The following is a 10162-nucleotide window of genomic DNA, read 5'->3' on the forward strand; positions in this document are numbered from 1 at the left end:
GCAGAGGCGGACCGGCCTGGCCCAGCGGTGGCGAGCCCGCATGGAAGCGTAGCGGCGGCGAGCCGGGGTGAGGATCCATATGTGAAGACAGTGGGTGGGGTGGTGGTGGCCGTGGGGTGGCCGTGGCCGTGGGGTGTGGTGGCAGGTGGCAGGGGTGGGGTGGCTTCCAGTGGGCGTGGGCGGCAGGCAATGAAGCCCCCCTCCTTTCCTCCTTCCCCGCTTTTGGTCTTGCCACCTGCGAATGTCTCTGTTGCGCGGGCTGGGCCAACGCTCCTTCCCAGCCCAACCGCACACACACACACACACACGCACACACACACGCAGCACTCGCACACACGCGTCCACACGCACACACACATCTCGCGGGTCGACCTCCCTACTACCCCCCCCCCCCTACCCCCCACCCCCACCCCACCCCCACCCCCCTACCCCCACCCTACCCCCACCCCTCCTCCTCGCCTGCTCTAGCCCTTTCCCTCTCCCCTCCCTCTCTACCAGACAGACAGAGAGACAGACATGGCGTTCCTCTTTGGCGGCAAGAAGAAGCTGGGCATCATCGAGCTCGCAGGTCTGATGAAGACCAATCTAGAGGTGCTGACTTCGACATCGTCGAGCAAGGCTGTGGGCAAGGCCCGGACGGAAATGACCCGGGTGCTGGCGGAGACACGCAAGCTGGCCCTGCCCGACGAGGCTGCAGATCCGGTGGCAGAGGCTGGCGGACTCTCGGGCGAGGGCTCCGAGTCGGCCGTCGCCGCCCTCGCTGCTGTCGTACTGGAGGACGAGCTGCTGGGCAACTTGCTGGAGAACCTGACGCTGCTGGAGTTTGAGGCGCGGAAGGATGTGGTGGTCCTCTTTGAGCGGCTGGTCCGCGAGCAGGCCGACGGCGGGACCCGGTTTCCGGTGGTGGAAGCACTTTGTGCGCATGACGAGGTGCTCTCGGTCATCATGCTCGGGTATGGCAACACTGACATTGCACTCAACTGTGGAGCAATGATGCGCGCGGCGCTGGCCCACGAGCCAGTCGCCCGGTGGTTGCTCCTGTCGGACGAGCTCTTTCTACTCTTTGATCTGATGGAGGACACCTCGTTTGACGTTGCCACCGACGCCTTCCTCACCTTTCGCCTCCTGCTCACCACCCACTCAGCGGCTGTCGGCGAGTTTATGGAGCAGCACTACGTGCCGTTCTTCGAGTCGTACGCGCGGCTGCTGGTATGCGAAAACTACGCCACCCGCAGGCAGTCGCTCTCGCTGCTTGGTGACTTTCTCCTCGACCGCTCCAACATTGCAACCATGAAGCGGTACATCGCCTCGTCGCACAACCTCAAGACCATCATGCAGCTCCTCCGCGACAAGTCGCGCAACATTCAGTTCGAGGCCTTCCATGTCTTTAAGATCTTTGTCGCCAACCCGACCAAGCCGCCGGCCGTCCTCCACATCCTCAAGCGCAACGCCAACAAGCTTGTCAACTTTCTGGCCGACTTTCAAAAGGACCGCCGTGACGACACTCAGTTTGTCGAGGAAAAGGCGTACCTCATCAACATCATCCAGTCCATCCGCGACAACGACTCGGACTCGGACCCGCCGGCAGGCTCGTCGCCTGCGGCGCCCGTCTCGACCTCTCCCGCCACCTCGGCCGCTGCCGCTCCTGTCCAACCGCCGCCGCGATCGTCGTCGTCTGCCGCCTCGGCCACGGCTGCCCATGGCCGGCTGGCGTCTCCACCGTCATCGTCGTCTTCTTCCTCATCATCGTCGTCGTCAAGCTCCTCCGGCACGTCCTCGGCTGGCGTCCTCGAGTACGACACTGGCACCGTCGTCAACCTGGCCACCGTTGTCCTCAAGGGCGTCCATCAGCCGGTGAACAATCCTACAAGCTAACCTCCAACGATACACCCGGTCTTATGGTGCCCGAAATCATAAAAGCAGCTCAGTCTGTAACGGCCGTCGCGCGCGACCTAATGGTCGACGTGTGGTCGAACGCTCACCCGCCGCTCAAGGCGCCTCGCCTTTCGCAACGACCCGACGCCCGAACGTCACACGTCACACCTAGCCCACCCCCCGGGCTCTTGCCACACTCCACTCACCCACCATGGCTGCATACTGGGCAGGCGCTGGAGACGACGAGGCGGCGTCGTACTCGTCCGAGGACCGGCACGACTACTCGGTCCTCCTCGAGTCGGGGTCGGACGACGAGGCCGGGGCGTCGGGCGGCGCGCCCGGCGACGCTGGCCGCATTCCCTTCCGCCCGTCCCCTGGGCACTCTATCGACGATGCCCTGCGTGCGCTCGAAGACGCCGGCCTGGTTTACCAGCCTGAACCGAATGCAAAGCCGCCTGGCCCGTGGGCGGAAATCAATCCACCCGAGCCGCCGCCCAAGCCGCGCTATGTCTCCACCTACACCGTCGAGGGCGGGTGGGAGACCCGTCTCCTGCCCGAGTCCGAGTGGATCCCAGCCGACCCGCGCAAGTCCAAAATTACCGCAAAGCCGCCACCCTATGGTCGCCACGCCCAATGCGTTCGCGACTTTCTCGCCTCGGCTGATCTGCCCGGCGACGAGCCCGCCGTCGTGGTCCCCGCCGTTGATGACGAACTCATCCGCCCGCCGCCCACTGCCAATCCAGATGCGCCCATGCCCATGGCCACGGCCCGCCGGCGCATGCTGTCGCTGAGGACGATGTTGCCGACGACGGGGTGTGATGCTCGTCGTTGCTCACCTCAGGATGTGAGCCATGCCTCGTACCGCGCCGCGCTGGGTGTGGTCGCGGTCTCGCCGGTGCTGCCGGCGCCGCTGCCGCTGCAGTTGTCAGTCTTGTCGAACGGGCCGAGGAGTAGTCCGGAATGAGCCGCTCCTTCCTTGCCCTTGCCGCCGGCCCGAATCCATGCGCGGAGTGCGTCGAGTGCTGTGGCTTTCGCCCGTGTCACCACTGCGCTCGCTGTCGGTGGCTTGGACGATGGCGGAAAGACGTGCGCAGCCGAGGTCGCCTCGCTCACCGCCTTGCGCCAAGCCGTGCAGCCGGGCTGCGCGATCTGGAGAAGAGTGAGTCGCGCCTCGTCGGCGCTCGCCGCCATGGCTGCCGCAGCCTCGGCGGTACCGGTCAGGACCGCGCTGTCGAGGAGAGCCACGACACGCCAGGTGTGATACGGGCTCGCCTGCAGGATGCCGAGGATGTCTGTGAGGCCATGCAGACCCGAGCCGGCGACGAGGACCACCAGGCGAGGTCCGGGAACGGTGGCTGCCAGCCGAGGTGGGAGCCACGCGAGCATGTGGGCCAGGGTCCGCGGCCCGAGCGCGGCGTCGTCACTCCACTCGGACGCGAGCGAGAGCGAGCAGCCGGCAAGGCGGGCATCAACATTGTCCACCCGAGCAAGAGCCTCGCGCAAACCGTCGGCGACGCCGCCGATGGTCGGCTGCACAGGGATGAGGTTCGACGAGATGGCGAGGAGCGAGGCGCGCGACTTGGCGGTGTAGGTGTTGGTGACAGTGACGAGGCCAGCGGCAGCAAAATCGAACGGCGGAATCGACGGGTGTGGTGAAAGCATGAGCGAGAGGCCAACGTCGTACGAGGCAAGCAGCTCGAGATAGGCGTCTGGCGCCGTTCGAGGCAAGATGGTGAGGCACGCGCCGCGCGGCAGGCCACAGTGTGGCCGCGCCGTCTTGGAGCCGATGCCGTGGAACTCCCACTCGTCAACGTTGAAGTCGCCCGAGGCGATGACTGCCGAGAGAGCCATCATTCCGAGCTCAAACATGTTGCGCTGGGCATGCGCCTCGGGCCGGGCGTAGAACAAGAGCTTGCGCTTCGTTCCGGGTGTCCGCTTCAGTTGCATCGCCGTCGGTGTGCCGGCAGGCTTGACCGGAAACTGGTATGCCACGTACTTGCCGGTGGCAGGAGCGGTGTCAGGCGCAAAGACCCCGAGCGACATGGCGGCAAAGTAGTCGCGGAGAAAGCCGTAGGAGAAGAGGGCGCGGTGATCAAAGGCGTACGAGGCGTCGGCAAGAGCATGCATGGTGCCGTGCGCAAAGAACGTCGACTCGATGTCCTGGATAAAGTACACAAAGTGTGGTGAGGCAAGGAGCGGTGAGGCGTGCAGGGCGGCGGCGACGTGGGCGCTGAGAAACTGGGTGGCGACAAAGACATCGGCTGGCGAGGCGAGGAGCGGAGTGGAGCGATCGGCGTGAAAGCCAAACTCGATGGTCGATGTCAGCTCCTCCAGGCCTGGGAACGACTGCAGCGCGGCGGCCATGTCCGGCACCGATGGCGCGTCGCCGAGATTGACCCAGCGGACGGCGAGGCCGAGCCGGGCGGCGCGGAGCGCAAACTGCGAGATACCAATCATGCCGCCGTAGAACGAATTAAAGTCAAAGCCCATGACCAGGATGTTGAGTCGCGGCGGCTGGGCGCTGTCGACAACCAGCCGCGGCGCCTCGATCGCCGCCGCCACGTGCCGCCACTCGGGCGTGGGCTCGTCCGTCGCGCTCTCTTGCAGCACCGCGTCACCGACCCCGCCCAGCCACGCCAGCACACCCACCGCCACCAGCCCGAGCACCACCAACAGCACCGTCTCGCGCCGTTGCAGCACAGCCCGCCGGCGCTCGCTGTATGTCGCGAACACTCTGCCGCTACTCTTGCCAGACTGCATGGGCTGCTCTGCGCGGTGGGGGAGGGGAGGTTGCAGTTGAGTGGCCGCCCGTGGCTACTCGACTGCCCAAGAGCCGAGTGCAGCCTGCGGCAGATGAATTTTGGTCGGGCAAGGCCGAGCAACGCGGGATGCGTTCAATTGGTTTGCCAAGGCGCGGGTCGGCTCCTCCTCTGCTACGGCTACGGCTCGACAAGACGGATACCCGAGTTCTTGCGAATTGTGCCAAAGTTGCGCGAGGGGCCAAAGCCGTTCTTGCCCTTTGTCCGCTTGTTCTTGGCAGCGTTGGCAATGGCACCCATCGGGTCTGCGCCCTTGGCGATGCGCTTGCCCTTGCCCTTGGCGAGGACGGCGGCGTTGATGTTGAGGCGGTTGCGGCGACGCTCGTCCTTGGCGCGGCGAGACTCTTCGGCGTTGTACGACTGCTTCGATTCTTCGAGCATGACAGCAAAGGGCGGAGGAAGTCTGCGACCCGCATCTTGCCCTGCTTCTTGGCCGGGATGCCAAAGTAGGTCATGGCGTCCGAAAAGGCCACGAGGGTAAGCTGGAACGAGCTTTCAGCCTGGGCCATGGCCTGTTGCGCCTTGACCATCTTGGGCTCGGCGTACATTTGAAGCCGCCGGTTGAGGCCGCCGAGCCGCCGGCAAGGACAGCGGAGACGCCTGCGACAGCCGACTTGAGACGGTTCGAGAGGAGGCGGAGCTCACCCTGGAGGTACTGCAGGTCGAGGCCGGCGTGCGAGACGTCGATAACGCCTGCGAGCTCGTTGTAGATCTGGTCAAAGTCAGGCAGCTGGTCCATGCACCAATAGGTAAGGAAGAGGAGGAGCGACATGCCGCCTTCGCCCTTGGTGGCCGAGAGCTTGGCAAGGATGTCGAGGCCAAAGCCGTCGGCCTGGCCGCGCCGCTTGTTTCCGCCGTTGAGGTAGTTCCCGGCGGCAAGGACGGCAGAGAGGAAGACCTGCAGCTTGGTTGAGGTGGTGAGCGCGTCCAGCGCCTCCTTGACCAGGCGCATGGGGTGGAGGATGTCACTCATGGCCTCATCAAACTCACGGAGGAACTCCCAGACTTGGAGTCGCTTGCTAAGGTGCGGGACGGCGTCGGCGAGGGCAAGGAGCGTGGTGTCGGCGGCGTCGAGCGAAGGCCCGCCCTCTGACGCCGCGCTCGCTGCCGCCCGCATAGCCATCAGCTCCTCATCGGTTGCCGCGTGCATCCGCAGCTGCTGCACCTGCTCGAGTTTGAGCACCTCGTCCGACATCGAGATGATGGCGGCGGTGAGCGGCTTGACGTCCGGCAGCGAGGCGAGCATGACCGAGACAGCAGTGAACCGCTTGCGCGAGAGCGTCGAGATGGTCTTGGGCGCAGATTCGGCCGACGCGGCACCCGACGACCCGCCGAGCTTCTTGGTCTTGGCCGTGTCGGCAAAGGTCTTGGCGAGCTTGTTGACGTCGATGTCGGCCTCCTCCATGGTGTGCCAGATTGACATCGGGCCGTCGGCATCAAGCGGTGCGAGGATGCGGTTCCAAAACAGTGGCTTCATCTTGTCCTTGGGTGTCACCGCCGGCTTGCGGAATTGCGGGCCGCGCGGCCGGATGGCCTGTCCGCCTCCAGGCGGGGGGGGTGGAGGGGGCGGTCCGCCTCCGGCGCCCGGCGGTGGCGGGGGAGGGGGAGGACCGCCTCCGGCGCCCGGCGGAGGCGGGGGAGGGGGGGGGACCGCCACCAGTTGGCGCGGGCGGAGGGGTCGGCGCAGCAGGTGCAGCAGGTGCAGCAGGTGCAGCAGGTGCAGCAGGTGCAGCAGGTACAGACGCGGTCGACGGGCCGTCCGGGCCGGCTGCTGGAGAAGTGGCTCCATCAGAGGAGGAGGCTGCGGCTCCGACAGCGGCACCAGCGACGGCTCCGGCGGCAGCAGCGGCGACAGTACTTCCGGAGGCGGAAGGGCCAGAGGCACTGCGCTTGGTGTCATCGGTCGAGGATGGGGGGGCCACCGCGGCAGCAGCAGCGGCCTCGGCAGCAGCAGCGGTGGCAGCGGCAGCGGCGGCCTCGGCATCCGCGACCTGCTTGTTGGCGGCGGCGAGGTCGGCCTCCAGCTGCGCGACGCGAGCCTGAGCCTTTTGGATGTCGGCATCCATTTGGGCACGCTGGGCGTCAAAAGCAGCTTGGGCTTTGGCCTCAGCCTCAGCAACTGCCTCGGCCTTGGCCTCGGACTTGACAATGGTCTGCAGCCGCTGGATGTAGGCCTCGAGCTGCTTGATGCGGTCGTTCTCGCCGAGCGAGAGTTCCTCAACCTGTAGCTTGAGCTGCTCGTTCTGCATGCCGAGCTCCTTGTTGGAGGCAACCACAAGCTCAAGCTCGGTCTCGAGGCGGACCTTGGTGGGGAAGACCGGCATGGCGGTGTGGTTCTCGTACGTCTCGAGCTGGGCGCAGAACGCCGGATTGGTGTAGTCCTCCTGCTCGCGGAGGAGAGCGAGGACGCCGACGTCGAGGGTCATGTCGGAGAACTCCGAGTACTGCTCGGGGTCGTTGCAGTTTGCAAAGAGCACGTTGATGAGGCCGAGAGCGTTGATTTTGGCGTCAAAGTCAGCGCCGCGGAGGTGGGTCACCAGCTCAGCGTACGGCGCCCTGTTCGCGGCGGCTGCCGCGGCGAGCGCAGCCAAGTGGATGAGCCGGAAGCCGTCGACGTCGTACTCGACAATGGCAATGAGGACTTCCATGGCGCGAGAGGCAACCTGAACGTTGGCGACGAGGCTGTAGAGCTGGACCATGAGGTCCTCGGACGAGGTCAGGTAGCGCATGCCCGAAATGTACGAGACGGCCGAGCGCAGGCCCTCGAGGGCGTACTTGACAGCGTTGGCCTCGTCCGAGTGAGTGGAGATGATGTTGCAGAGCGAGTCGATGACCTTGAGGGCGATAAGCTCCTCTGCAAAGCTCGAGTCGGCGAGCCACGACTTGAGGTAGAAGAGCATGCGCTTGTGGGTCATGTCGCCCGGCGTGTACTTGTCAAGCACGTTGCGGACAAGGTTGCGGGCGCGTGGCTCGGGTGCCTCCCAGAGCTCGAGTGTGACAGCCGGGTACGCGTGGCGGAACGTGTTGTACTGCTCGGCAAAGAGGACATGCCGGTCAAGGTAGTAGTCGCCCTCGCGGACCCGAAGCGCAAACGCGTCGGAATCGACGTTCTCGACGCCGAGAAGAGAGCCAATGGTAATGATCTGGTCCACAACCGAGAGATCGGGTGCAATAATGTAGTTGGCAAACTCCTTGGTTGGCTCGCAGAGCGGGCCGAGGTAACCGATAATGGTCACGTCGCACACACCCGATGGGTTGCCAAGCGCCGACGCACTGACATCGCTGGACGACGCAGCTGCGTCGTCGCTATCACCGACCAGTTGTGTCACCCGCCCGACTGAGCTGCGAGCCGAGAGAATGGCCTGCGACGAGCGCGAGGTCTTGCCCCGAGCGCCGCCGGCACGGCGTTTTTGGCGAGACGCCATGAGCGCTTGCATCCACTGCAGCTTGCCCTTTTCAGTCTCTGCGGCCAGCAAATACGTCCGGCCTTCGCCATCGACAAGCGAGAAGGTCTGCTTGCGTTCGCCAGCCTTGGAGGTCGAGACCAAATCAACGACCTTGACCATGTCGACCATGCCGAGATGCTCGGTACAGGACTCGTCCTCGTAGTAGTTGAGAATGTTGTCGGCGAGGACAAAGTACCGCTTGCGGTACCCTTGCATCATCTTCTTGCCCTTTTTGAGCAGCCATCCGCGCTGTGGTACCAGGGGGCAGGGGAGGGGGTGAGTGGTGGACGTGGTGAACGTGGCGGTGGAGCGGGAGGGAGGGGGGGGTGGGGACGCGTACGTATTCCGCCATGGTGGAGGGGTGTGTGGCGGGGATGCGGAGGCGGGAGGGTGGAGGAGGAAGAGAGTAGTGGGGTGGTGATGGGCGAATGTGTGTGCGTGGGGAGGGGGTGGGAGAGTCAGGAGGTGGAACACGCGCGGTGGCCTGTGCTTGCTGGTGGTGGTGTGTGGTGTGCGTGGCAACGGACCGTCGGCATGGTCGGGAAACGGAAATTGGCCTTGCCGTGGCGGAGGAATTTCCTCGTCGTGCCGGTGCTGGTAGGTGCTTTGCCTCCACCCACCGCCTTGCCCCCTCCCTACCACCACAATCGACGTCATCGCGAGTCATCATTCGTTCCGAGTCGACGGTGATTGTATGGTGAAAGCTATTGACGGCGAACGAGTAACATTCGTTGGAAACGCCACACCCGTCGCTACGACAACAAAAGTAACAACAAACATGTCTTCTGGTCCCGTGCTCGAGAACAAGAAGTGGAAGATTGTACGCAAGCGGAGGGGGTGGAGGTGATAGGGTAGGGTAGGAGGGGGAGGGGGGGGGGGGGAGGGAGAGAAGGGCGGGGGAAGGGGAGGGGGGGCGGGGGGATATGTGGTGCGGTGCGGGGGGGTGCCTGTTGTTCACCAGAAACGAAAAAAACATGAAATGCGAGGTGGCAACCGAGCGGTGGCGGAGCGAGACAGGGAAGAGGCAGAGGAGGAGGAGGAGGAGGGGCGACTGGGACTCACGGGAGCACTGGTGTTGGGGGTAATGGTGGGGGTGGGGGCGATGCGGATGTAGGAGAATGTCGACGGCAACTCGGAGCTCAAGGTGGAGATCGGTGAGATCGGCCAGTCGGTGTACATGTACAACGTCAAGAACTCTGTTGTGCAGATCTCGGCCAAGTGCACTGCGGTGACGCTCGACAAGTGCGAGTCTGTTGGCGTGGTGTTCGAGGGTGCGGTGGCGTCGTGCGACACGGTCAACTCGAAGAAGGTCCAGATCCAGCTCCAGTCGGGCCACTGCCCGCAGTTCAACATCGACAAGTCGTCGTCGGTCAAGGTCTTTGTCAACTCGGACGTCCGCGAGGAGAACGCCCCGACCTTTGTCACTGCCCACTCGCAGGAGGTGCTTGTCATCGTCCTCCGTGGTGAGGACCAGGACCCGCTCGAGCTGGCCATCCCCGAGCAGTTCCAGTCGGTCTTCTCCGGCGACTCGCTCCACACTGCCCCGACCGACCACCTCGGCGTCTAATCGAACATGGGCCTCCTCCCTTGCTAAACGTGCTGCGTTTTCCTTCCTTGTCCTGTCCCCTCCCCCCCCCCCCCCCTCACATCGTCCCCCTCTGCCACAGATCTACACCTACTCGAACGGTTTCTGTGACGTGGGTAGTGTTGTGCGCACGTCAATCCGAGATCAAGCAGATCTCCTCACAGGACACGGGCTCGCCCCGCTATCCCAAAGCAAGGGCAATAATGCCCTTCACTCTGACATGCCTCCCCCTCCTTCCCCGTCACTAGCGCCCCGACACCAGAAAACGCCCCCACCCCTTTGCATTCGATCCCACTGGTTATCTTCCCCTCCTCCCCCTCCCCATCAACCATGCATCAACGGCCTCTATCGCCCCCCAGCGGCAAACGCCACTCACTCGGAAGCCATCACCACCCACCCACCCCCCTCTGACCACCCCACCCTACTCTGCCACCACT

The 10162-nt window shown here is 64.5% G+C and overlaps 4 protein-coding genes across 4 annotated transcripts in view; 3 read left to right on the forward strand and 1 right to left on the reverse strand.

Annotated features, from left to right (window-relative positions):
• The first annotated feature begins 426 nt into the window (after positions 1-426).
• Positions 427-1932, forward strand: AMSG_06416 (calcium binding protein). Its single transcript, XM_013901634.1, has one exon. It carries the CDS (start codon positions 517-519, stop codon positions 1873-1875), a length of 1359 nt encoding a protein of 452 aa, XP_013757088.1. The 5' UTR covers positions 427-516; the 3' UTR covers positions 1876-1932.
• A 154-nt stretch (positions 1933-2086) lies between these two features.
• On the forward strand, positions 2087-2666 carry AMSG_06417 (uncharacterized protein; the record flags this gene model as incomplete). Its single annotated transcript, XM_013901635.1, has 2 exons — positions 2087-2566; positions 2619-2666. The coding sequence occupies 2 exons, from the start codon at positions 2087-2089 to the stop codon at positions 2664-2666; spliced, it is 528 nt and encodes a 175-aa protein (XP_013757089.1).
• A 10-nt stretch (positions 2667-2676) lies between these two features.
• Positions 2677-8619, reverse strand: AMSG_11977 (uncharacterized protein). The gene is made up of 6 exons (XM_013901680.1): positions 8481-8619; positions 6434-8389; positions 5284-6228; positions 5105-5230; positions 4819-5057; positions 2677-4591 (listed from the first exon to the last, which is right to left on the reverse strand). The coding sequence occupies exons 1-6, from the start codon at positions 8490-8492 to the stop codon at positions 2713-2715; spliced, it is 5157 nt and encodes a 1718-aa protein (XP_013757134.1). The 5' UTR covers positions 8493-8619; the 3' UTR covers positions 2677-2712.
• A 299-nt stretch (positions 8620-8918) lies between these two features.
• The window catches only part of AMSG_11978 (uncharacterized protein), a gene marked incomplete at its 5' end in the record, with an annotated part of 4121 nt that continues 2877 nt past the window's right edge, over positions 8919-10162 (forward strand). Inside the window, 2 exons of the mRNA XM_013901681.1 lie at positions 8919-8960; positions 9255-9701. Coding sequence (XP_013757135.1) covers positions 8919-8960; positions 9255-9701 — 489 coding nt within the window. The remainder of the gene's footprint in view (positions 8961-9254; positions 9702-10162) is intronic.

The sequence above is a fragment of the Thecamonas trahens genome, assembly GCF_000142905.1.
Source record: "Thecamonas trahens ATCC 50062 unplaced genomic scaffold supercont1.28, whole genome shotgun sequence".
Lineage (NCBI taxonomy): Eukaryota > Apusomonadida > Apusomonadidae > Thecamonas > Thecamonas trahens.

Bases quoted from the DNA above. Each gene is read 5' to 3' on its own strand.
- AMSG_11977 (XM_013901680.1), bottom strand. The intron at 6,229-6,433 runs GTACCTGCTGCA...GGAGGCGGACAG, and splicing joins ACGGCCCGTCGACCGCGTCT to GCCATCCGGCCGCGCGGCCC. The intron at 5,231-5,283 runs GTCCTTGCCGGC...ATGTACGCCGAG, and splicing joins CTGTCGCAGGCGTCTCCGCT to CCCAAGATGGTCAAGGCGCA.
- AMSG_06416 (XM_013901634.1), top strand. From the start codon at position 517: ATGGCGTTCCTCTTTGGCGGCAAGAAGAAGCTGGGCATCATCGAGCTC.